Raw genomic sequence first — 27,473 nt, forward strand, 5'->3', positions numbered from 1 at the left:
TTTACCAATAGTTTATGACAGCCAGTCCTGCAAGTGTTAAATGAATTGGACAGTTCCTTGTCAATGGCATAGAACGAGTAAAACCATGGAAAAAAAGTGACGTCCAGGTATGTGAAATAAACTGAACTAACTGCATGCATTTTTAGGTCCATTTCCAACATCTGTGATGGAAGATATAAACACATTTGTGATCTCAAGAGGCTACAAATATGCGTGGAGACACCAACACATACAGTTTGAATCTTTCAAAGCACACAATAGAACAGGGGTGACCAAGTCTAGTCCTAAAGGGCCCCTATCAAGTCTGTTTTTTCCATGTTTCCCTCCACCAACAAACCTGAATTAGAATATTGGCACCCTGTTTTGCCTGTTGAATATTGAAGGGGAGAATTGAAAAAGACTAACCTGCACATTGGAATACAGCAGTCTGATTTGCACCTGCCTTTATCATCACGAACCTGACCTGTGGTAGTTACAAAATCTGCACATCTCAGATAAAGGGCAGGCTTTTGCGGGGGTTTGATGAATATTCTCTCCTCCAGATTGTGAAGTCCAATTACTAAATGTGTCATACACGGAGACACAGACTGCAAACAACCAAACAGAGGAAAATTGATTCTAGTATTGGCCACAAGTCATTGCTTAACTTTGAAATAGATCATATTTACAGAACGGGGTGTCACCACGATTGGATACAAAAGGCAAATGTTTACCTGATTCCTTCCAAATACAGTCAGCATTTAGTGGAGTAGGAATACGAGTGGGAATGTATGCTTCTTTTTGTTAGGGATATAGTTTTTTGGGGTGTTTTAAATGGAGACATGGGTTGACAAGCAATCAGAAACATCTGGGTTCAGGGTGGGGAAATTTTAGGGTGAAATCACAAAGGGGAAAAAGCCAAGACTACAAAAAAAAAGAAAACAAGTCAACCCCCCCAAAACCCATAAGCCTAACACTTAGTGCCATTGACAATGATAGACGTGTAATCCTAATTTCAAATGTATCAGACGTCTATCGCCATTAATGGCAGCCAATGAATTATGAATGTAAATTTGATGCAAAAGTACATTTTGGTTGAAGAAGATATAAAATGTCATTGCAACAATAGATTTTTGTACAACCACAAACTGATTCTGCAACTGTGACGAGCTACGTTTGCCCCACATTGACCTCTACAACTACTAGTTAGATTTTTGTAAATATAACTACAAGTAATTTTTGCATCAAATTTACCTTCATGCCAAAACTGGGTGTAAAAATCCACTGTAAAAATTAAGAGGGATCAGAACTTGAAATTTCAAGTCGAGCTATTTCACTTGCACGAGCAAGTTTGGATTTTAAATAAGCAGAACTCATCTTGAGTATGCAGAACTGAAATTTCTAAGTTAAGTAGACATATGTAAGTCTTTTAATATAAACTGGGTCTTCTCAGCGAATGGACAAATGAGCTACATAGTCTGACTTATTTAGCTATTGCCAGTGCACTCATTTGAAGGCATCAGTGCAACTTTACATTTTAACACATTTCAACCCATCACAACTTATCTTTTAAGTTTTGCTTGCTCAGAAATCAAGATTTCATCCAGAACTGATAATTCAGGTTAACACTTGTTTTGATAATACGAAAATTTGCGATGCCCTCACTTCAAAATCGTAGTAAAACATTTTGGGAAGTTTAAATTTTTACATTGTGGCAACTTAACATCACTTTTGTTCTACGTGCATATTCAGTCTTGTTCCAGTGCGGCTAGGTTTGTAACCAGCAATGTAGTTGAAAAGTCTGACAGCAACAAAAAAAAAAAAAACAACAATCCTCCACGAGACGTCCCCTTTCACTCTGGAAAGCACTTTGTGACGAGCCTGCTTCTTAACATCTTCCCGAAAGAACGCAAGACAGGAAGAAAATAAAACATCTGGAAATCCAAGCACAGGGAAGCGGAGAACAGTTTCCTTGTTGATTGACAGGAAGACTCACCAAAGAAAATTAGGAGAGGGTTCAGGGACTCTGAATAGGTCATCAATTGCAAAACATTCTTGTCAATGTTATCCTCATTGTTCTTTTACGTTTCGCTTTGCCACGTCTGTGAATGACCAAACTATGGTCCCTCACTTTGGGGGGCAGACAGGAATCGGAGCTATCAGTAGTCTAGGAAGGGTTGGGTGGCTTCAGAGCATCCACTTGTGTCTCTAGATCTGTAATCTGAAGAAACAACTTCATATTAATGCAACTCAACCAGACCTTCTCCGGACTAGTGAAATAATCTTGCCTTTATCCCCCCCCATTTCATGTTGTTATTATTTAACTCCCAGACAAAGGGTACCCCGACGTTTGATCGACGGACACATGGTCCCCGGACGTTTCATCGAACGGACCTTTGGTCGCCGGGCAATTTGATTTGTCTTATTTTTACCCCATTTCATGTTAGTATTACTGTTCCTACATTATAAACTTTTCACAGACCCACGATAGTCAATCTGCGAAGTGGCGAGCTGTTACTGTAAATTAATTTAAGAAATAATAATCAATGAATCCACCTCATTCACCTTTTCCTGCAAATTGTCCGTCTCCTCTTTGTGTGAGGCCTCGCTGTCTTCTCCCGCCTGACGGTGACCTGCCTCCTTCTTCAAGTACTCGAGCTCCCTACAGGGCACAAACACACATGGTCACACACTTCAAGACATTAACTACAAACATTTGCTTTATTTTGCACCCTTACTTTTGCTGATATTCTTTGATCATTTTCTTGGCTTTACTGTACTTTCTCTCTAAGGTTTGGTATTGAGCCTGGGTTTCTTTCAAGTGTTCATCCACTGCCTGCAAAAAAATAGACACACACACAAACACATAACGGTAGAGAAATCAGAAATTGACTATAGCATTTTGATATTATAGCATATATATATAGCTTTGAATCTTATCAATTGCTTTATCAATTACCTTACACAGCGACTGGGCCTCCATCCAGTAACTCTCAAGTTTCTCCATCCTTTCTTTACTGTCTCGGATGCTTTGTTCCAGCTGTGCACGCTCCATTCGCCAACGCAATTTATCCTGCTCTGCGTGAGCCAACTGTGGGGAAAGATTGCCAACAAATGAAGCTCCCTTTATATTGATCTCGAGTGTCTGCAGTGTAATAATGACATTGTCATTTTTATCTTAAAGTTAAGACTTGATGCTCACCTTCCTCTTCAGGAGCTGAATCTCAGCTTGAGTTACTGCATGTTTGATTTGAAGCTGCAAGTAGAAAGAGGATAAAAAATAAGTGCAATGATATAGGTTTTCCTATTAAATTTTAATTAAAAAACAGTACTGAATGTAATTGTCTTACAATGATTTAAGTAAATCTTGTGGGTCATCACTTATTTAGATTTTTTTGAACAATAGGTTTGTACTTTGGCTGACCAAGACTAAAAATAAAATCTACAATTGTATTCACTACAGATTTTTTTCTTTTGCGTATTTTTCAGGAGGTTTATAACCAAAGTGGTGAAGCTAAAAATAAATAAAAAGATGAATCCTTTCTAGATCACTATTTGGACTAGGAGTGGCGAATGAACAAACATGAATGGATGTCTTCCATCATCAATGACTCTGAAAGTGTTAAATTAGCAGACTATTTTTCTGACCTGATAGATGCTTGAAGTAGCTCTTTAACTCTCCAGTCTCTGAATATTGTCCAGCTTAATATATTCTTAGAGCAAGCACCTCATCATTTGTAACTGGACTGTTCTGGTTGTCTCAGATGTTTCACTTCTCTTCCAAGCAGGCTCAGGTTTATCTCCAGCATTTGTATTCCTTATCCTCTTTCGACTGGTGTTCCAGTTTTGAGATATTTCAGATCAATCTTCCATGTTAATTTTCTTTTTAGAGCTCAAAAATACAAGCGGCTTTTGAACTTTTTTCTTTTTATATATATAGCCTATTAAATACTGTCGCTTGAGAGAGATTTTACAATTTCAGGTGAGGCTGGCTGATCGCTTACATCAATTATGAAGCCTCATCCATGTATTTGAATCAAAAAGGATAATTTATAGAACTCACAGACCAAATAATTAAAATTGAGCAGAATTTTTATTCAATCTTTTTGTTTTATACTCTTCATGATGAAGGTGAGGCTCGGCCTCTCTGGTTTTGTCGTGACCTGCCTGGCCGCCCTGAGTTCTATTAAAAGAGATGCAGCGTAATCATGAGCAAAAAGAGGTACAACACGACCCCAACAGCAATATTTGTTCCAACCTCTATGCTAATTTGCAATTTCCCTTAGTTAACACAACTTAAAAGGTTCATTTCAAGTTTATTTCAGATTTCCCACCCATTGTGGAGGGGTATGGATGGGGCATCACTGTAATGCTATTCCACAATAAAACACTTGCAGGATGCAAAGGAATATATACTCAAAAGTACCTCCTTGAATTTGTGGGTCAACTTTTCTGGGTCCAGCTCCACAGGCGACAACGTGTCCTGGTGCTCAGCCAGGTCAAAAACTTCTATGGAGTTTGGAAACATGGGGCTCATCTCCTCATCTTCATCCGTCGCATACTCACCTGTCTGGAAAATATCAACAAGAAGAAATATTACACTAACACTGTACTGGATGCAGGATTGCCTTAAATTGTTTTAAAATCCAACTGATGCTTTTTTAATGTGGATTTGAGAAGTATCTAGTTATACAAAAATCCACCCATAAGGTCATTTTGTGTACCTGAAGACGATGGTACCTTTTCTGACCACAAGATGGTGTATATAGACTAGATATCCTGCAAACTATGGCTCAAAGCCATATCCACAAACTGACAAATACAACAATCAGAATCCCCTAATTGTACTTAATTTCTTTGAAGTAACAAATGAAAACTTCCAAAGATATCATTGAAATTGTTCTCAATTTAATTCCGCTCTTCCCTTCATTTCCAATGTTTATGAAGGAATACAGAATGCATCATCAATGTATGTATATTTCAGGTTGGTCTTACCTCCTCATCCTCATCCATGTACTGCTTGTATCGTTGCTCCATCATCTCTCGCTGCCACTTCTCTTGTTCCAGAGTTTGCTGAATCAGTTGAGCTACTTCACTCTGCTCTCCTGGCTTTTCCCGACCAATCACAAACCTGAAAATGAAGTCTTAAAAATTATCAATGTTTTAAAGATCTTAAAAATGTAAACAAAACAAAAGACATTAATTTGCTTACAAGTTATAAACTCCACAAATACATTAATAAAATAAAAACAAAACAACTCCTGTGGTTGTTAAAATGACTGTCGAGGACAATATATTAAACATAAAAATTATATAACAATATTATTGTAATTGTATTGCATACTTGACAGTGCCTGATGTGTTACGTAGGACAGAAGCAGCAAAACTTTGAGTCACACCAACCAAGCTGGTCCCATCAACTTCAACAATCAGATCATTCACTTGAATCCTGTAAGAATAAAATAGAACATATTGAACATATAACATATTGTATATATAAGACACAAAACTAAAATCAAGGTGCATGTTATAAATGAACAATCAATTTCTGAACATGGAACTGAATAGACTGCAGAAGAATAAATTGTTAACCTTTCCAAAGTTGATCAAAAAACACCAACTACGTTCTCGTAAAAACAGCATTTTAACGATCGCACCTCTGCCATTTTCCAAAACTAATATTAGATAAAATGTGGTGAGCAACTAAAGAAAAGCAATCTAAAGCGTATTTGGAACAAATTTAACCGCACATTTTGAGTAAAGTTAGTAGACATAACTCAGCAATACTGATAAAATGTTCCAAATTAGTCAGAGATACTTTAAAGTGGACAATCCTAGTGTTTTTGTAGTTGTATAAACAAGCCCTGCAGCAAATATTGTGACATTTAGAAAAACCCTAAACTGAAAAGGATCAAAGAAACCATTAAGAGGGAACACAATCAACATTTTAGCCTTTGGTGAGGCAAGAGAAACAAGTTTTTAAAAAAGCATGCTCTTTCTTTTAACCTTCTAAATCAATTTGCCTTTCAGGCACCAAAACTTGGCAGTCATAATTCAATTGTTTATCCTAGGGTTGGGCAATATGAATTAAAAATAAAATCATTTTTTTCACCCAAAATTTCACAGCTTTTTACACATTTTGTCTCCCACCAGTAGACAGTATGATTACAAGACAGGGAAATACCCAAAACAAATTTGACCTTTTTTGGGCACTCATTGGTTGCTATTGATGGCCTAATTGATTTGTATTTTTCCTGATCAAAATCAATTGAGGTTCTAGCACCATTAATGGCACTGATCAAGAGCATTAACAGCCAGTCCTCCCAGTTTAATTATTTTTAAACACCTATATTTTAGGCTCAATGATACCCAATTGAACAAGAGCCAAAGATGTTTTATATGGTCCTAGAGTGGGTTTAATTTAACCAACCCTTTACCTGCTATCTCGCTGCGCAGCTCCACCCTCAGTGACTGTCTTAACGAAGATGCCCAGTTTCTCCAGACCCATATCAGCTCCTGCACCCATTCCTATGATACTAATTCCTAGACCGTCACTATCTGAAAGAAACAGAGAATGACAAAAAAAAGTTATTTTCATCAGCTATCATCATTGGTTCTAAACATCTATAATTCCATGTGGAGTATAATCATTTGAGATGGTCGGTAGTTCAATTCTGCCACCTCCAGATTTACACTACTAATTAGGCTAATCCCCTTTGAATTTAATCCTATAATGAGATAACCGAGTTGTTAGCCATTAGTTATAACCATGTATGTCCACTAACAGTAGCAGCCTTGTCAGTTTGATGAGTAAGTCTACATAGCAAATGAGTAAAAAAAAGGGGGGCCTCATATTTGAAGCATAGATGTGGCAAGTCTGTTATCTATTCATCATCAAAGGACCAACTAAACAAGAACTTATGGCATTTTGTTTATGTTATGATGATATTCTAATGGTTGTTAAATGAATCATATGTGCATGTTGAAAATAGTTTTGAGTATTGCGGCGGGCACATTGTGATGTTGCCGTTACAAACGAGACATTGTACAAGCCTGAAGGAAACTAACAAACTGGAACAAATCTTACTCTCAAGCTATCTATCAATAGTACCTTGGCACTCGAGGTAATGAGCACCCAAGGTATAAATATTCAACCATAACGAAGGTAATTAATATTGCGCTTGCCAGAGAAGAACTGATTCATTTATTCATTAGCTCAGTTGTCGAAACATGACCACGTGTTGAAACAAATGTAGCAAACTGTGTAAAATTAGTATTTTCTTTTCATTTTCAGACCTGCTTATCCTCACAAGGACCGCGAAGGGTGCTAGAGCCTAACCCAGCCAACTACAGCCACCAGGCGAGGGGCACCCTGAATTTGTAGAGATAGACAACAATTCATACTCAACCTTATGGCCAGGGGCAATTTAGACAGTTCAACCAGCATACTTTGGAGAGTGAGGACCAACATGGGATTGAACCCACGCCCCCAGAGCTGCGAGGCCGACACAGTAACCACCCAAGACTGATTCAACATACTGTAATTTATAGTTTGGCGCGGTGTAGGCTTGTATCATGAATGATGTTCCTAATATGTCCTAGTGGTCATAATGTTGTGTCTGGTTATGCAACAGGCTTGTCTGAGTGACTCAGGCTGTAGTTTGTGTGCGTATGTGTTCACCCTTCTCCAGCTCCACAGGAAATAGATCCAGCTTCTCAACTCTCTTCTCCAGCTCATACTCTGCCGACGCTGCCATGGGGTCCACATCATCGTTACGCCGATCATAGTCTTCATTACAGTATGTTGTGAATACCTACACACAGAGTTACAAATTAGGATAAAACATTGATCCATGCATTTTTTCCCTAATGCTTATCCTGTTGATATGGATCTGAGGCCTACAATGATTCTGAAGCTAAATTTTGCGTTATCCAAGATTAAGAGCAGTGAGATTAGAGCAAATTTCAGTGACCATTTGAATTTGTCAAAGTGGAAGAAAATGGCTGTGATCAACACTTTTACGATAAGCAGTGGCAGGTGCACACAGGTTGTTGCAATGCGGCATAACTTGTTGCTTATAAAATAGACTGCCTGACATACTTGGATTTTTTATTAGCCTGGAGAGGAGAACTGAACCACTTTTTTGGAAGATTTTTTTTTGTAAAACAATCATTATCTGTACAGTAATCGCATCCTCGATGCTAAAATCTCTAAACAGAATTTTGTTGTCATAGCAGGTTAAAGCAAGAAAGAGAATAAAATGAAATCCTTCCACTTGTGTGAGTGAGTTGACGTAAATTGTCATAGGATCACAAAGAAGAGCGCAAGTGTGCAGACACATGACCAGACATGACAGGAATTTGATTTGAACAGAGTAAACATGTGGGTGGATGCAGAGTGTGTTTATGGCAAAAGACGGAAGTGAAACAAAATCTTCATTTTAAAAGACAGACAAAAAAACATTCCATTATAAACGTAATAGAATAAAAAATACTGAGGGCTGAGCGATATGCATAGTCTAAAAATTAAATCAGAATTTTTCACAAAAACTGTTATTTGGGATTTGTTTCTTCACCCCATCTTACTTTTTTAAAGGAGAAAAGAACAATACAGATAAATCTAAAAAAGTTTAACCCGCCCTAAGGTACTCAACAAACTAATTGGCTGCCAATGATGCTGCTAGACGCGCAATTAAAATGACTCGTAGTAGTGAAGAAATTAAATGTAAATAAATTGCAAAAATGAAATGTTTTTCTCTCTCCCTATTTGTGTTCTCAGACCCACAATAAAAAGTAATCATCAAAAAAATACAACAACATAAAACACTCAAAATGATATTTTGAATCATAGCTAAGAGAAAAAAACTCAAATTATTTTGGACATTGATTTATGATCCAAGCCAAGCACAAAAATGACATTGCTGGGTAAATTACTTGAAACTTTGGGGAGGAAAAAACAAAACTGGAATAAATCATAAAAGGACTGCTTTCAAAAGGCTTTTCTGGCTCACTGTCTTGTAATAAGATCACCAGTGTTTGTAAGTATTGGCATCTGTATAAGACCTCAAGAGCAAACTGGCGTTTCTTTCCATACATTATGTGTTGTGTGTATTAGAAATGGTAGTAATGAAAAATAAAACAATTGGCCAAAACAAATATGCTCTTATGCTTACTTGTTTGCTTAGTAACATTTCCTTCCTTCACTCATCACATTAACTCTGGAATTGCTATTAACAATGGTATACTATATCAATAATGTGGGTCTTTCCATCCTCCTGGTGTGGGTTCAATTATATTCATCACTAGGAGACATCCAATCAATTTGAACTGGAAAGGCTACCAAATGAAAAAAGGTTTATTCCCTCCTCCTTGCTCAAATTGTGGACATGTATCGCCTTCAATGGCAACCATTGAGTTAAATATGAACATTCCCATCACCTGTCAAAGGCCAGGAGCATCTCTTTCCCAGATGACCATCTCTATTATCACATGGCTCCGTTTCTGTGGCAACCTCAGCTTTGCCTGGTGTGATTTTGGCAGTAAAACTGACTCGCTCTTTCTTTCCATCAGATATGTTAATAGGTTTGCCCAAAGCCGAGCCAAAGCTCACAGGCTCCAAAATTATTTACATTGCTTCCGATACAGTACTATACAAACATACCTACACAAAAGAATGTTTGAATGCAGGATTATTGAACGGCTTCCTGTTGTCACATTTCCTTCCTGTTGAGTAACTTTTGAGCTGTGTGAATGTGTGGGTGCGTGTATGTGCATGCATATGGGGCTTAAGAGCTCTCCCAAAAATCTACACGCCTAAAGTCACAAACTTTCCATAGTGACGCAGAAACATCAACAAGTATCGAAGTAAAACAACATGGGGGAAGGGGGCAGAGGGATGAGGTAAAAAAAGTGTAGTAAATAGGGACAACACAATAACAAAACTACAATCTGGTAATCATATAGCACAGCCAGCTCAAAACAACTCCTAAACACACAGAAGTACTGTATGGTCATATAATTGACTAATCCATGTTTATGGGTGATAATTTAGAATGTGTCAATGAATGGATCCTCAACAATCATCCAATTCAATCAACAAAATTTGCCTGTTTAGTCAGTAGGTCGCTGTTGCTTTTGTTAAATAGTATAGTGGCACATAAAAATACACCAAAAAAGGTCAACATCGCAGTTTAAAATGAGCCAACAACACTAGTGAATGGACATTGTGATTTCCTACATATATGATATAGATATTAATTGAAGAAGGTACCGGAGTTCAAAAGGTAGATCTGGTGATAAATTATTTTTATGTGTTATTTTCATTGCAGATGAGTAAAAAATAATAACAAATTTGAGTAGTTTTTATGTTGTTTTTTGCCAAATGATTATCCCATGAGAAAGTTCTTTGTGAAGTTATACTTTGTGCTTGGGGGGGGTGACAGCAGATAGGAGTAAAAGGGACCTTCTTTTGAACTTCATTCTGCTCAATATAGATCATTTTTAAGCCATTTGTAAGGCACATGACTATCTTTGGTAATAAAAAAACGCCTGACGTACACATACATATATCACATCTAGGTCATGTAGGCCACAATATTAATATTTGGTATACAAGCAGCATACACGTTTTAGGCCCAGATTGTGTGTGTGTGTGTGTGTTTGTGTGGTTTGATTAAAAAAAACACTCAGCCACATTCCAACTGCTTTTCTCGAACTCACAGGGGTAACCTTGTTCACTATTCAGAGCACGTAAACACAAGCGTTAAAGAGTTGATGTGATGTGCAGGAAAGCATTTAGGGCCTCAGGCTGAATCGCACAATTCCTATTTTGTGCCTCTTGTAATTTGAATCTGAACTAATCACTTAAATGCAAATAAATTGTTTTTTAAAGTACGGAGAATATCTCTATCAAGTGACATATTGAAAAGGTACTACTTGGACTCCAGAAAATACAATACTTCAACCTTAACAGCAAAACCCTTTTAAAACAAGGCTGGATCTAAAGCATATTACTCTCCTTAATAATGGGGTTTCACATTCTTATTTTAGCTTAATTTGACAGTAGTTTTACAAGGCCCAGCAAGTTATAAAAATGGCACTGTCTACTGTAAAACAGTGTCTATCAAGAGAGCAGACTGTGAGAAAAAGAACTCAAGGATGTGACGTTACAAAGGTCATAAGGAGCAGTTAGAAGCACAACCACGTAATAACATGCCTTGCAGCCTGTCATTACACTATACCAGCCATATTGACTGTCACTTTTACATACTATACTTCTCCGCAGCTTCATGTCTGTGAACAGACGCAAAGCTGCAGGGATATAGTCTGTCTTTTACAAAAGGCCTGATAATTACTTTGACCAGATAAGAAGCAGCTTTCACTGCCCTAAGACACAAAGATGCATCCATTGGGTGTGGTTAGAAGTCAGAGGTTTGTAGATCCAGCAAGTTCTTGACATGACTTAAAACATGTGTAACCCTTTCCATGTGCTCATTGACCTCCTGGAATTAGATATATCAGGGCATAGCAGGGAAATCAAATCATGGCCTCCCCAACACAAAAAAAATAAATGTATTGCTCCTCCCAAAATATAAGTCGGAAATTTCAATAAGGAAGAATAATCTTGAAGCACACACAATCAGCTGACTGCCGAATTGCAGCACCTCATACGCAGGAGTGTGTTTCATTTTGTGTAATGTAGCATGACTGAATGAATTTATATATATACACACACACAATTGCGTGCACAAAATTTTGCAAAATAAGTACAAAAATAAACTCAAATCAGAATTTGAAGCATCACCATAAAAACATTTTTTTCATAACATTGATTTTTATCCTATTTAATGACAAAAACGTGGGGATCTGTTTAGTTAAAAACAATTAGTATTGTACTTTAAAATCATCATATTTCATATTCTTTTTTAAAAATAAGGTAATTTATTTTCAGAATTGAATAACGAGGAAAGTATTTTAACTTTTAAATTTGAAAGACAAAAATAGTGATATAAATTGATATCAACTAATAATTTGTCATCGTGATACATTTTTTTGTCATTATGCACAGGCCTAAATGGTAAACTCACCTTGATGGGCTCAGTGCTAAATTGAATCTTCCTATTGCTGGGAACTGGCTCCTCCTCAACGGGAAGACCCTCAATTTCTGTGCAGCTGCTCTCCGGCTGGTATGCCTCTTCGTCCTCCTCATCGTCGTCATCATCCAGCTGGCTTCCCCCGGAGTCGTCCTCACCAATGCCGCTGTATGCGCTCACGTCCACCAGATCACCCTCAGAGTAATCCTCCTTCCTTGAGCCTTCGTCATCATTTTCCACCTCCTCGCCCTTCCTTACAGAGTCAGCTAGCATCACTTCGAAAGCCGGTGGCTCTTTTTCACCATTTTCAAGTGAAAGGTGGACATCAGCTTGAACCAACCTGGCTCCAGCCTCAATATCCCCCCTACTACAATCCTGTTCCACAAGTAGTGTCTCCTGACCAGATGTAGCTGCAGTACTCGAGCCCCTATCTTCTGTCAACCCAAGCTGGGTTTCCGACACTGCCTTGTCCTCCGTATGAGAAGAGGATGAAGCGGCTTCTGTGTTGGCGTGCTGATCTCCTGAATGTCTAAGTCTATCCTCCTCACTTCCACCCTCTTCACCAATGTCACACTGTGGGACAGGATCTGTCATTTCTGTCTCTGTCGCCAGGATGTTCACATTCCCCGTAGTCACATCCTCTAAGTCTTCCTCAGTCAGAGACAATGCTTTCTGAGAATGAAATAAATCATATCAATGTTTTCCAGCATCAGCAAGATCACCTGAAGTAGTAGAGCTGTACTATATGTGCTGACTGTAGAGATAATTTTTGGCCATACATTTTCATTAAAACAGCCAAATGCAAGTGAAATGGTTTGTGTTGAAATTATAGTCTAACAATGAGTGATGGCAACAACAACTTAAAGAGACACTGTCATATTAATGGATCAAAAATTTAAAGCATTTTAATGTTTTTTGCAGCACAGGAGTCAAACTCAATGTCTGGCAGCTAGAACCAGCCTGCAATATAATATTGTCATGTAATCAGTTCTGTAATTTTACTCATCTTTCTCATAGCAACATTTCAGATTCTCGTTAAAAATGCATTGTTGCCATTTTATTTCTGATTACAAAATCAGCTATGCGTATTTGCTTTATCACGGGTTGGTTATTCATGTATCTGAGTTTACAATCATAAGTGGAACATAAAAAGAATGAGTAAGTCATAGAACTAGAAATGAATTAGCTTCTAAAGACAAATGGGGATGGAAGCCAGTAATAGCAGTGTGTAACAATGAGCGTAAGTCTAAAGATTGAAAGTAATCATCCGTAAATCCATAAGCGCAGCTCTTAGCACCAGGCATTTAAGTCATCACTTGAAGAAGAAAGCAGTATAGTGAGACAAGACAAGAAGCGATCTTATTTAGTCTTAAATAATCCTCTTACAAATGATCCCTTCAAGACAAAGAAATCTTCTTACCTGGGTCCTATCAGGCCCTGCTTTGGCAGGAAGTTTTGGCTTTGGCCCTGGGGCAGGTCTAGACCGACGGTTGGGGAGGTAGAGATTGTTTTGTCCATCAGCCTTCTCAAACACAGCACTCAGCTGGCTCACAGTAGGGCTGACGGCCTCGCCTGGCCCAAAGTCAGCGGCAGCCACAGGAACAGGAGCAAGAGCAGGAGCAGGGGCGGTAGCAGGAACAGGACCGGGAACGGGAATGGGGGTGTCATCCAGGCAGTCCAAAGCCTCGGTAGAGCCATTAAACCGTGCCACAACATCCAACCGGCTGTCGTGGAATCCAGAAGCTCGCTCCTTCTTCAACAAAATCCTGTTGGTAGCAGCTTGTTTCTCCTGAAGGAAAGCAGAGTCTTTAATGTTTATTTTATCATGCTCAACATCAGATATGCTGAATGGTTGTAAGAGACAGGGTACCACTTGGATCAGTCAGATGAAGATTGAACTCATTGGCATTAAAATATGAGCTATTATAAACAGACCTTCCCAGTTTAATAAGTAAAATGAACATCAATGCTTGTTTAAGGCAAGCAATGAATTAAAAAGTCTGAAAACTAATCTACTCCAGTGTGAAATGCGGGGGCATAGCGAGGTAGAGTGCCTTTAAATTAGTTTTTATTAACATTTTAGCAAAGGCAAAGTAAATGTCTTTTTTTTTCCTCACCAAAACCAATGAATAACTTTAAAAAGAACCAAACTATTGCTTGTGGAATATTCTACCTAATTATAAGTTGATATATTTCTTTTTCTTTAAAAAAAACAAACCCAATTCATACATCGATTCATGGTCCAAGCATACCTACACAAACTTACCCTATCCAAATACCTAATTCTTCCACCAACTCATAGTCACGAGTCATAAGAAATAAACTAAAAACAGTAAATAATGCCATTTCTAACCTGCAGCGTCCGTTGCTCAAACATCCTCCTGGTTTCCTGTAGTTTGGACAAGCCTGTGGAGGAGCTCGGACCTTCGCCATCTGTTTTGGGGTCAAAACGATTGACCCTGTCTAAAACAGTTCCTCCTAGTTTGAGTAGGGCGCTGTGGTCGACATTCTCGTTGAGGCTCGATGCCCTCGGCAGAGACAGCTTGACGGCCTGCTCGGTTCCTGCTAATTAAAAGGACAGTCAACAATGGAGCTTGTTCGGTTAACGTCTGCTGAATACAGTACGGTATTTACCGATGACTTTGGCACCATCTTCTTCATCTCCTGGTGATTGCATCTGCATGAACATGTTCTTGATGCGATGAACGTTGGATCCATATCTACGACCCCTTCCATTTGGCCGAGGTAGCGGTGCTGGCTTCGAAGTGGAGTCATAGCCTCCGTTCAGGTGATCAGTGGCCTTCTTTAGTGCAGCCAGACCTGCTTCATACGCGTTCCGATGTGGCGAGGCGCTGCGCATGCTCGCGCTCCCACTTCCACCACTGTTACCGGCAGAAGTCCCATTGTCTGCTGTGGCTGATGCAGGTTCTGGCTTCATCATGTTTGATAATTCAAATGTCCCCAGGTGTACAGCAGGTTAATGCAGATGAGGATGGCAGCATGTCTGGTGAACATGAGCTGTAAAGTAAGAAGAGAAGAGAACTTTAAATTAATACCAGTCTATTCTTTTTTTATTCTATAAATGTATGTTTACCTTCATTTCAAAATTTCAGATTTCAATGCATTTGAAGTCTTGTCACCACCACTAATAGGTATACATTCAATTGGCCTAAATTTGACAAGGATTTCTTCCAAGGAAGGTCCCATTACATTTTTGTGATAAACCCAGAAAAAAAGATGAAAAATAATGTTTCAATTCTTCATAGTTGTATATTCACTATAATTCGCCAACAATTTTTTTGTGACTAAACAGAGATGATGTCAACAAAACATGTCATTAAAAATAACTCTCAAAACTGATAACCTGATGATGTCATAAAAACATCAAACCAAAGCAATCTTTGAATAAAAGTACTGCCTAAAATAGGGGCAAGTGAAAAATTATTAATTAGGTGAAATATTGGTGACAAATATATACTTAAAATCAAATACTAACATATATAATACATATATAATTCACTCAAATCTCACAATTTAAAGGATTATGTAAGATTTGTACTTCATTAAATCCCCCTAATATTTCAATAGACATTAAAGAAATTTTCTGTACCGCTACAAGGTTCGCGAGGGGTGCTGGAGCATATACCATCTGATTTCGGCACCCGTTGTGGGACACGTTAAATTGGTGGCCAGGGCCACCAGACTCATAAGAGTCAATTTAGAAAGTTCATTCTGCTTACCCTGCATGTTTTTGGGATGTAAGAGGAAACCCCAGTACCCGGAGAAAACCCATGCAAGTCTGGGGAGAACATGCAAACTCCACATAGTGAGGACCAACCTGGGATCGAACCCTTGACCCCGAAACAGTGAGGCCGAAACGCTAACCACCTTTTGATTTTTCCTATATTACTTACTTGTATGATAAAATGATGATAGGAACACAAACAAGGTTGGCATGTTCTCACTAATGTTGTGTACCATTTGGGTCTATTGCCCAGGGCAAAGGTAGTGTGGTTTTGAGTGCACTGAGTGCCCTACAAAAGTCTCAATTTTGTTTTTGTTTGGTCCATCTATTGTTGTTACAGTCTACTTAAAAGTTATAAATAAAATTGTGGTTAAAACCCCTCACAAGATGTCAAATAAGTATATTTTCTTAGTTTATACTTCCTGTTTATGCTCCATTGCCACATAAAAATCACTTCTGCAGTTGAATTTCCACTGGTTGAAAACTATAAATCCATATGGAGACAAACTGTCATGCTAAATTGAGCCTTTAATGTTTTTAAACACCATAAAAATATAATTTCCAACAAGACGAGCAGGCGATGTCATAACAAAAGTCTACATGATTAAAATCAGATGAATGAACACGCAAAATGGAAAATACTTGGGTCAGAATGCAGATAAAAAACATTGCATCATATGTTCTCGCAGTTCATTTCTTGCAGTAGTAATTATTTTTATTTTTATCCAAAGTGAGTGATTTTCTACCTCTGGAGAACATTCCCTTGGAAGAAAACACATTTTTTGATTTACATTACTCATTCAATACAGTTCCCAGGTGTACCTAGAATGTCTTGTGACCTGATACAATTTTTTTAAAAATTGTGCATACCATTATTTAGCCCCAATGACTGATTTGTGAGGATGATCCAGTGTTGTGAACTTAAACGAATGCAAACTCTAAAACCGATGACGATAGGCTACTTTTGGTACATGTCCTCAAGAGAAAGAAAGTGAGTGCCGCCCCAGTAAGGTCATTAAAGCAGTGCACTTCATTCTCCCATTCATTCATCCTGTTCTGTACTTCTTGTGCCCATTAGGGTCACATGCAAGTTGGAGCAGATCCCACTTAACTATCTGCCAATCATGAGCCAATAAACTAGACCTCCTACACTTGTCATGTAGTGTACAGAGGACGCAGTACCAAATATAAATACAAGCCAATCCACACCAAATAAAATATGTGCCACTTAATAAAAGCTAACACTGATCTTTTACATTCCCCCCAATTTAAAGCAACCCTGATACCCTTTTGGCTTTCAACCTTGCTGTGGTTTGCAAGTATCCACGGTAAACTCAGCCAAACCTTGGGTAGAAAAACTCATTGTGGTGTGCCTATTATGTAAATTGAATAAAATGTGCCACTGCATCCACTTTTGCAAACAAATTGAAGATCTTTGGCTAGAAGTTTTTGTGACGTGAACGTGAGCGTGCATTGTTGTTTGTCTCATTTTGCCTTGTGATTGGCTGGCAACCAATTCATGGTGTCCTCTGCCTACTGCATATAGTTGGATGGGATAGGCTTGAGATTAGAACACCTGCAACATTGTGAGGATAAGGTAAAAAAATGGAGGAATTAATTAATATGATCCCTCCTGTATATTCTGACGGAAGACCATTTATGGAGTGTTTTCTTTAGTTTTAACTCCATGCACTGTAGACTAATATGCTACTACTACACTTTTGGGTTGCATGTGAGGGTTCACCACAGTGAATCAACTTTTCCACTTATTTTTTCCCCTTTGCATCATCCTCCCCTAGACTAGCCACTTTCATGTTCTCCCTCTCTAAATCTATGTAGCTTCTTCTAGGTCGACCTCTTATCGTGTTCCTTGCCAATTCCACCCTCAAACATTAAACCAGCCACAAACATCAAGGTCGAAGTAGAAATGTTTGGCCTTGTAGCTTGCAAGAAATAATACTTTACATATTTGTGTATTGACTGCCAGCCATTCCAGATCTAATGGAGAATTTACTTCAATAGCCTAAAAAAATGAATAGAATGGTTGACTTTGAATGTGTTCATGTAGAAGGACAGTTTATCAGTAGCAACACTTAATACCTGGAGGCAAAAAATGGTCACACGTTGCAATCAAAGCACATCTTGTGATTCAGTGTTAAAAAGCAGTAGCTTTTCATGCTGATATCATGTGATCTTTATAAGGATGTTAATAGACACGTAGACAGGCGCACGCACATTAAAAAGAGCTAACATCTGCCAATACTGCATATTCTCTGTCATTCATCGGTCCAAGAGGAACTGCTGTATATCCGCTGCTAAACTGCACATAATTCTTGGTAATTTAGAGTCACTTTCAGTCGTTTTCTCAAAATCAAAGCACCAGAAAAGCTGCATCAACACCATGGTCAAAGGTTCATAAATTTGGTGAACAGAGTTGCTTTTATAAGGATAAAAATAAGTACTAATGATTCACCGACACGTCACTGTATTTTACTGAAAGTCATGCAGAGAGTGGTTTCACCCCATTGATCAGTAACTCATTCATTGCCACTGACAGTGATAGAGATCCAATCCAGCCAAATTGGATTGAACACATCGCCAAAACACTAAAAGATGCAGCTTCTAAATATTTTTAGAATCAAGTCATCTACCCGATAGTGTTGTGGTTCCTCTACCTGATTTTGGTGCGGGCAATCTGGAAATTGACCCAACTCGGTGGCGCGAGCGTTTAGTGTGTCGGCCTCACATCTCTGGGGTCCTGGGTTCAAGTCCAGGTTGGTCAACCTGTGTTGAGTTTGCATGTTCTCCGCAGGACTATGTGGGTTTCCTCCAGGGACTCCAGTTTCATCCCACATCCAAAAAAACATGCATGGTAGGCTGATAGGATGTTCTAAATTACCATGGAGACAGCTAAGATTGGCTCCAGCACCCCCACGGCCATAGTGAGGAAAGAGTGGTTCAGAAAATGAGATATAAAAAAAATTGTCAATACTATTATTTTGAATTTTGACCTTTTTATGAACTGTTATCCTCAATATAAACAAAACAATGTGCTGAATTATGAATACAAATGTACTCATCATTGAAGTGGAGAAGAATCACAACACACTAATTTTTAAAGTTAAAAAAATCCTGTATGGTATTTGCACACAAAATATCTAGTTCACTTTGACTGGAAATGGCAAGTCAGATGCATGTACTCATTTTTAAAGTAACATTTTTCCCATATGGTATTGACGCACATAATGTCTAGCCCATTTTGACTGGAAATGGCAAGTCTGATGCAATTGTATGTCTATCATTGTTAATGGCAGGAAATGAGTTTTTAAAAACAACCTTGTTGTGATGCCCTTTTACTACATTGGGGCCCAACACGAGATGCGTCAATTGCTTATGTGGTATAGCGGGACAGCCTACGTAAGAGTCGGTACATTGACGAAAGCCACCGCGTTGAACAACAATGTGAGGGAGCCTGTGGTGCAGCAGATGCTCCTTACTGCTCATTTCTAATACGCCGCTTGTGCAGGCATGACTGTGACTTTCAGCATAGAACAGAGAGCACATTTATGGCGAAACAATGCCTCCATCTATTTACAATCCCTGCATAAGTGGAGGAAACTCCCAGGCCCGATGGCCCTGTGTTAAAAAAAAAAATTAAGCTTCACCCTGCTGTACACACACAAACGTCTGGCCGTGTTGGCATGGACGCCGCTGACTGCGAACTTCCTCTGAAAAAGACAATATAATCACGCCTGGCTCTACTTTCCGCTGAAAATGTGCTCTCTACCAATGATCTACTAAAAATAGCATCACTCTGCGTTTGAAAAATGACATCCAAACACCTTTTCATTGTGGTTTTGGTGGTACAAATTGCGCATCTACAGCAAGCTTTTATTGTTTTAATCCCGCTATGCACGATCGTGGAGTAAAATCACGAATTCATCTTCCTAAAATGTGACTAAAAGAGGAACAAAGGAGATCTTTAGCGAAGAAGTCTGTTTCACACATCCACACGCTGTCACAAACAGTGGCCGTGCCATAGTGTGTCACCGGCACCGGTTTAGGACCCGGAGGCGGATTTAGGAGAGCCAGGCCCCGCTGGGTGTCTTTTCTGTCTGCGGAGCAGCCTCGGTTCCTTCCTTTCTACCTAGCCGATAGGACCAAGCGACGCCACAACAAAAAGGAAGTACATCTGCATGCTCGTTGAATCATCCATACCTTAAATATCTGGTTATGATCGGTAGTTATCAGTCCATTGTTTGTCTTGTGCTGCTGCGGCTGCTGCTGCGGCGGTGGCGGTGTCGGAGAGTCCTCCTGGCGGCTAAACAAATGAGATCGTGTGCCTACAACTGCTATCTGTCGCTCCTCCTCTTCCTCCTCCCATCATCTGTTTACCTACCATCTAGGCTTGGACCATATTTGGATGGATGTATATTAAATCTAGATTAAAAAATGATACTTTTTGTCAGGGGGTTGGGGGAGAAAGGTAGTCTAGCATATAATTGTTTCATTTTATTGTTTTTTTAATTGATTGTTATATATCAGGATATTACTTTGCACAATTCTCGTTCGGATGGAAATGCATCGGAAATTATCTTAACAGTTGTGTTTATGGTGGAAATAATAGGTTGTGACACTGCCGTCTCTAGATGATGCGCAATGCAGTCTGTTGAAATAACTGCACGAGTCTTGTCATGTGATAATCGTTCGTGACCACAGGAGGGCACTGTTTCTCAGGTTAAGTCCTATACCAGATTCAACTGCTCTACTCTATTTTGTTTTTGTTTTGTTTTTAATCCTGTGGGGGTTGTTATACTATGCCCTCTCAACTAAAACCTTTTTAAATAACTTTGTTATTAAGTGTTATACCTCCTTTAATATATTTTTCATATTTAGAATCCTGCATTGGCCCAGTGGATGAGTGGTTGGCGTATCGGTCTCACAGTGGGGGACTTGGGTTCAAATCCAGCTCAGTCCAGGTGTGTGCATGTTCTCTCTGGTCCTGTGAGGGTTTTCTCTGAATACTTTGGTTTCCTCCCACATTCCAAAGATATGCATAGTAGACTAATTGGACACTCTAAATTGTCCCTGAGTGTGAGAGTGAATGGTTGTTTGGCAAAATTCCGACAATTCTGACATGCTGACACCTCTTTAATAGACTCAATACATTTAACCACATATGCTAAATACAGGCAATATGATAAAGGCACAAGAAGTTTTGGATCTGTGGCAGATGTAGGCACAGTGCTGACCTGCTTAAAAAAACACAACCACAAAAAAAACATGTTGCATTTGTCCCAAAATTGTAACATGAAGTAACAAAAGTAACATTTTTGTGGACCTTGACTTGCCTTAGGTTGGTAAACTGCAACTTCAGAACATATCAAATAAAGCACACAAAAAAATCTTAGTAAAATTAGGTCAAAAATATAAGTGTGACACCAAATATTTATAGCCTGTCTTGGCATGTCCACAAAAATCTTATTTATACACCTGGAAAATGAACAGATGTGTTTTTTTTTTTATTTGAAACTATGGACATCAATTTGCCATAAGGGCAAATGAAGACCTCTAAAAAAAGAATGATTCCCTTCTAATGATGTGCTTTAGGATATAAATCCTATTCATTCATTACTTGTTTTGAAACACAATGTGGTATTTATGAATTCAGCTGTTGATGACATTTCCATTCCAGGTCTCATGTTTAGTTCCTGGCTTAAGGTGGGTGATGGTCACCTCGACTGCCTGGACCTTCTCATATTTTGGAGGGATGGAGCACAACTTGTAGCTCACCTCGTCACCTTCCACTGGCACGTACTCGCCCTCGATGCTGAAACATCACCATTTATGCACTATATCAATGTTACAGATTTCTTTAAACTGTCAAATGTTAAAGTTTTTAAATTTGCAAAAAGTGAAACAAGATAACCTGCAAAAAAACTTTTTTTCTCTCCAGAGTGTATGAAAATGGTGAAGATTTAGTGCTTACTCTGAGATGTGGACAAAGATGTCGGCACCACCATCAGCAGGTGTGATGAAGCCATGGCCTTTGGCGCGGGAAAAACATTTACACACACCAGCAAATACCGGACCCGCTGCTGCTTGAGCCGTTCTGTATAAAAGGGAGGCAGGGAAACGTAAAAAATATCAAAAACCCATTTTTCAACACAACAGATTTTGGAAAGAAAAAAAAATGAATAGTCATTTTTCACTGTCATTGACAGTGATTCACATCCATTTATGCGACTTTTCCATGTCTGCTATGAATTTTAATGACTTTAAAACTAGATGTCAAATCCATTTGAGCTCAAAGAGTTGTAGTGAATAAACTTTCTTACGTTGCCATATCTCCCAGCTTAAATGTATGTGGCGTCTATCACTGTCAATGGTAGCAAATTAGTTAACAGTAACAGTTAACAGTAACAGTTAACAGTAACAGTTAACAGTAACTACTGGTTGTGAAACCAAAGAGTAAATGTTATACTGTAAGTGTTCCTGAATGTGTCATTTGAACATTAAAGTATGTGGTAGATGTATAATATTTGCATTTACATGTAAACACTGTCTTTTATTCTACAATAAAATACATTTAACCCAATAAATCCTACATAATTGGTAGGAAACGTCATATTTTTGTTAAATATAGCTGTAGACGTGACATGCATGCGTGTGTGTTCTCACGCTGAACAGGTTCTGTTCCTTCGTGTGGGCATAGGACTTGGGATATTTAAGCCTCGTAGGGGGGAAGGTGAGCGGTCACGGTGTCTACACACAGGAGGGAATAGAGACTCTGGAAAAAATAGTAATGATCCCATTAAAGGAGAAACATAGGCTGTATTTTACATTCATTCTTAAACAAGTCCTATGCACATTTATGACATTGATACACATTAATTAATACCTTTTGACAAAGTTGTTGGTGATCCTTGAGGGTTCATCGGTGGTGTTGATGATCGTGCTTGAGACGACATGGCAGCCAACAAAAATAGCACGGCACTTAATAAGGATGTAGATGACCTAAGTGGAGGAGAACACAGAATTACACTAAATATTTACCATTAGTTCATGCATATCAAGTTTGTCTTTGAGCCGCCAAATGGAAACAAAGATCATATATCAATTCTTTAAAATCTGAATTTGAATTGTCATTGATTAAATAAAATGGAAATCAAATAAGTGTCAATAATTGTGTCATAATATAATGTAAAAACATATTTATTTCACTATTTAAATATTTCTTGGATATGTTGCACCACTTCATGAATTTATCTTATCTGTCAATTTACCCATCAAAGTCAGAGGCCGGAACTGACACCCGATTGGTTAATCAGCATATCAAGACAAGATTGTCGGGCAGTATGTCAAAGGCCAATCCTTCTAGTCCCCATGTGAGATGATGTGTTTGTTGCCATGACAACTAATTTTGTTGTCTGGAGATCAGATTTATAGTAGTTCAGAAAGTAGGACATTATAAGACTTCACTAAGACATCACCATGGCTATAATGCATCCCTTCAACATGCCAAGTCTCCATGGCAGAGACATTTTAAGACTACTACTCAGTTTGGACACACAAAACAGTGTTTCAAGGAGGCTAGAAAAGGGTCGTTGAAAGATTAGAACAAACACACTGACAGACCATCTGGGAATGACAGAAAAAAGAGCAAACCACCAGACACTTATAAATAAAAGTGGAGTATAAAAGAAGCAAGGGAAGACTTACACAAACATAAAATCAGCAAATGGACATGCCTTTGGGGAAGTCAATCAAAATTTGATTGACAACCATAATTTGCATACCTGTAACCACCATGAAACAAAAAACTAGCATAAATCTGACAAAAAGAGTTTTTAAGAGATTCAGCTTTTGCCAATGTCTTCAAATCGAAGCAAATCATCAAAAAAGTTTACTGTCCCTTTAAGAAAGCATTCAATGTAGGCAGAATCACTGCCAAAAAGAGATGAAGATAACCCTATTAACTGTCACCACCACTATAACCTTTAACTAATTTAAAATCACACAACTAATTGTACTCACATTCACAGTACAGCCCTGCAACTTGGCGTTTGGGAAAACAGAAAAGCGTGAGGACAGAAACCAGTGGACCTTCTAACTCAATAGACAAGGCATTAATAAGATTACAGTTTCAGTGGCAGTGCTGTCAATTTATGACTGATGACAGACAATAAGGCCGGGGGGAAGATTTCAAATGCTTGACGATAGTAACAGAGAGCAAGAAAGTGTTTTGAGACACAAGAATTCCATGAATTCAAATGGATGCCTCATACTTGAGGGATAAACAACTTTTATGATAGTCATCCTTTTAATTTTGCAGTTTTAAATAACATAACATACATTAGATCAAAAATGTAGAAGTAAACAGTATCACCTAATGTCACATGCACAGCAAAAATGATACATTATGATGTGTAAGTAAAATAAATTGGTTAAAACTAGGGAAAAAAATCTCTTTTAATGGCAGCATCAATTTACACAATGTACTAGTATAGAAAACTAAACAGGAGAAAAAAATGCTAATGAATATCACAACACGATCAAACCACTGGCGTAAGTGCTCGAAGGTACAGCTGCTCGTGCACACAAACGTGCCTTGCCCCCCACCCCCATACACACGGTTGTGGAATTTTCCATAACTATTCGCTGATTATACTAAGCAGAGACCCTGCTGATGTAGCAAATACCACCCAATTGTGCCTAAAGCAGACACAGAGAGAATCACTAATTTCAACATCTGTTCATCTCCTGCCTCACTTTGAAAAGCAACATGTTTGAATTGACCTGAAATTGTGTTGACAGGAAACTTTTTTGGGACAATTTTTAAGTGTTTGAGCAGTACTACATTTTGAAATTAGAAAAAATATATATATAAAAATGCAAGAGTTCAATTGAAAATTGGCAGATAACACCATAAATGTGAAAGCATACAAAATACATGTGTGATGCGTTCGTATAGCTGCAGGGCTGGTGGCAGGATATATTTAAAATCCAAACTACAAAGTACAACAATTTTAACTTTTAAGTAATCCTACCTAATCTTACCTAATCTCTAATTGGACTATTTGTAGAAAAGCACAAGCCTAGCAGAAACACGACATTCAGTGATTAGCACTTAAATGAAAACATTCACTTGACATAGCGGTGCAAACGTATGGAAAAATTGAATACTTAACGTTCAACAGAGTCAATGTTTACATTTGTAGACATGCATTAATCGACTATGATTATGTAAAATTTGGATCTCAATGTTTCTTAGTACATCTCTTATAAAACAAAATATGGTGTGCTTCAAAAACTAAGCTTTTATGAATGTTCCAGAGGCAACACGAATCATTGTCTCACCACTGTGCAAACCCAAGGTGAGATCCTTGAATTGTTTGAATAGGACCATCCTCCTTGTGGAAGGAAGTCATACATCCTTCCATCCTGTCTGGGCTTAACTAGCAGAGCATAAAAGCACTACAGTTTTCTTTGTCACCAGGACAAGCAATAATACTGCATAATGTATCACATAAACCACTTTATATTATTCCAATATGGTTCGATTTTTGTTGGAGCATATCATACCCAAAACCATGAAATGACTCTAGTGCTAATAGCAATTAATTACCTATATATACAGTGCCATGAAAAAATATTTATGTAGTTGTACTATAAAATTATCATACTAAAATCATAGGTAAGTCAGCTTTTTTCATAGTTTGGCTAGCTCTGCTCTTATAGTCAGGTGAGGTTACACTTTGAAATAATAATAGAAAGATTAACGTTAGGTTAACAGACACCTATTGAGCCCGTTTTTGAAAAATTCTCCTATATTTGTTAATATTAATGTCATTTTGGGTCAAAAGAAAATACTGACTGCCAGCTCTTGTTGCATAACAAGTGGACAAATATTCGCTTCAGGCACTTATTTGAGGACCCGAATGCATTGGCATTTGATAGAAGCTACTGCAATTCACATTCACTATATAGCCGGCCGGCCCTGACCCATCAAGGCAGAAAGCGTGAACCTCTAATACAAGCAGCCTATTATGTTGTGCTCTTTTGTGGGCCTGAAAGCATGTGTGGGTGTGCATATGCATGTAGTGGGCTTTGCAAATGGGATATGTTGACGCCACTAGAGATGAGGGTCCTGATCCTGCAACAGGATGATTCATCCTCAACATGCGTCAGCATCACAGCTCTTGAGTCAATCTAACAATTTATACCTGTTTTGTGTATCTCCACAAAACCAAAGTTATATCATCAGGTTAGCTGAGCTGTTTGATTCACATATTGCTTGCAATTTACAATTATATACGTAAAATTCATTTAAATTGAAATATTGTGAATAGTCATCTTTCAGTGGCATTGACCTTGACTTATTATTTGATAAGTGTTTGAATGTGTCATAACTCGTCACTCTTTTAAGTCTTCAGTGCCATTGATGATGATAGATGCCCAATCATTTGGTTGAAAAATCCCCCTTTATGTTTTGTACTATACACAGAAGGGGTAATAATCATGATACTGTATAATTAGGCACGATGAATGACAGCAAAAGAAATGTATGACACTAATTACTGCAAGTTGAAATGATTAAGTGATTTCCTCAACGCAAAGTATACAGTATGTGCTCGATGTTGGTCAGTCGGCATCTTTCTCCATCTGAGAACAGTTCAGTAGAATACCTGTTCAATACCTAATACAGGTCGATATTTCTTGCGTGACTGGATCTCGCATGTTTCACCGCGAGGCATTGAACGAGATCAGCGGTGTAAATACCCTACAGGGATAACCATCCACTAAACTCATTCCCCTTTTGTTTTAATGACATGCATTCCAGTTGAGCAAGATCTGAGAGTGAGAACATTTTAAATGCCAAAGCTAGACAAAAGAACGCTTTAAATCATTTGTTTTAAATAGCTATGAATGCATCTACTATCTGGTATTTCAAAATGAACCCAAAACACTCGTTTACTCAATAGCCTCGAACAACTTCAAAATAGAGAAAATGCCTTGCACATATTTTCCATCATCAAGAGCGGATCCAAATGCCAAATGTTTTTGGTGGAATCATGCGTATTCACTAATCAGAATCTTATATATAGTGCCATTCTACATGTTGTTGAACCAAGACTTTAGAACTGTCATGGGAGGTTGATCAGTGAATGACATGTCTTGACTAGCTCTATGATATGCATTGCAATGAAGCAGATGCCCTGTAAACACACAAAAGGATACATTACCACACATTGTGTTCTAATTGATGTCTAGGGTAACATGGGAATAACATGTTTGCTTGAATTATCATGCAAGAAAACCCCACTTTTGTATTACGGTGAATGTGAAACACAAAAGAATATGCATGTTCAATGTGCAGGTGTATTATTACAACCTCCAGGTATTTGGCCTGTTATACCTTCTGTCTGCAGCCATATATCCAAATATTTCATTTAAAAAACAGACACAAACACACACATACACACAAAACACAATAACCTATCGTCTAATGTTTTATGTTTCAAACAACAACAAGCTTCGCGTAAGTTCTGTACATCACTTTGAAATCTCTACAACCACAATCCTAGTAGTATTGCATTTATTCTAGATGTACTTTGTACATATTGTAAGATTTCTTCATTACCAAACTACAAAAA

At 38.2% G+C, this 27,473-nt stretch overlaps 2 protein-coding genes and 1 long non-coding RNA gene across 9 annotated transcripts in view; 1 reads left to right on the forward strand and 2 right to left on the reverse strand.

Moving 5' to 3' along the window:
- Nucleotides 1–20,178, reverse strand: ppp1r9ba (protein phosphatase 1, regulatory subunit 9Ba). Of its 6 annotated transcripts, none has more exons than XM_077733864.1 (15): nucleotides 20,035–20,178; nucleotides 14,706–15,089; nucleotides 14,425–14,633; nucleotides 13,492–13,860; nucleotides 12,066–12,743; nucleotides 7,661–7,793; nucleotides 6,417–6,537; nucleotides 5,324–5,428; nucleotides 4,975–5,110; nucleotides 4,406–4,549; nucleotides 3,182–3,235; nucleotides 2,939–3,070; nucleotides 2,718–2,815; nucleotides 2,545–2,641; nucleotides 1–2,200 (listed from the first exon to the last, which is right to left on the reverse strand). In XM_077733864.1, the coding sequence occupies exons 2-15, from the start codon at nucleotides 15,010–15,012 to the stop codon at nucleotides 2,147–2,149; spliced, it is 2,637 nt and encodes an 878-aa protein (XP_077589990.1). In that variant the 5' UTR covers nucleotides 15,013–15,089; nucleotides 20,035–20,178; the 3' UTR covers nucleotides 1–2,146. The 6 variants fall into 6 exon arrangements, with proteins under 6 accessions (XP_077589990.1, XP_077589988.1, XP_077589989.1 ...); XM_077733862.1 differs by having other exon boundaries at nucleotides 2,536–2,641; XM_077733863.1 differs by having other exon boundaries at nucleotides 14,425–14,636.
- Nucleotides 19,515–21,963, forward strand: LOC144208163 (uncharacterized). The gene is made up of 3 exons (XR_013328843.1): nucleotides 19,515–20,795; nucleotides 21,512–21,626; nucleotides 21,773–21,963. It is a non-coding gene; the product is annotated as an uncharacterized LOC144208163 (long non-coding RNA).
- The window catches only part of carhsp1 (calcium regulated heat stable protein 1), a 7,791-nt gene continuing 1,264 nt past the window's right edge, over nucleotides 20,947–27,473 (reverse strand). For both annotated transcript variants that reach the window (XM_077733867.1, XM_077733866.1), the window contains 4 exons: nucleotides 22,718–22,833; nucleotides 22,498–22,606; nucleotides 21,806–21,928; nucleotides 20,947–21,646 (listed from right to left, as the gene is read on the reverse strand). In XM_077733867.1, the coding sequence (XP_077589993.1) occupies nucleotides 21,484–21,646; nucleotides 21,806–21,928; nucleotides 22,498–22,606; nucleotides 22,718–22,787 (465 nt within the window). In that variant the 5' untranslated portion in view covers nucleotides 22,788–22,833 and the 3' untranslated portion in view covers nucleotides 20,947–21,483. The remainder of the gene's footprint in view (nucleotides 21,647–21,805; nucleotides 21,929–22,497; nucleotides 22,607–22,717; nucleotides 22,834–27,473) is intronic.

Source organism: Stigmatopora nigra, chromosome 15 (genome assembly GCF_051989575.1).
Source record: "Stigmatopora nigra isolate UIUO_SnigA chromosome 15, RoL_Snig_1.1, whole genome shotgun sequence".
Lineage (NCBI taxonomy): Eukaryota > Metazoa > Chordata > Actinopteri > Syngnathiformes > Syngnathidae > Stigmatopora > Stigmatopora nigra.

What these genes read in the sequence shown, in the direction of transcription:
- ppp1r9ba (XM_077733860.1), bottom strand. Translation starts at nt 15,012, where the DNA reads ATGATGAAGCCAGAACCTGCATCAGCCACAGCAGACAATGGGACTTCT. An exon ending in AACACATCAGGCACTGTCAA is followed by an intron (nt 5,111 to 5,323) that starts GTATGCAATACA and finishes CTTCATTTTCAG; the next exon opens with GTTTGTGATTGGTCGGGAAA. An exon ending in ACATGGATGAGGATGAGGAG is followed by an intron (nt 4,550 to 4,974) that starts GTAAGACCAACC and finishes GATATTTTCCAG; the next exon opens with ACAGGTGAGTATGCGACGGA.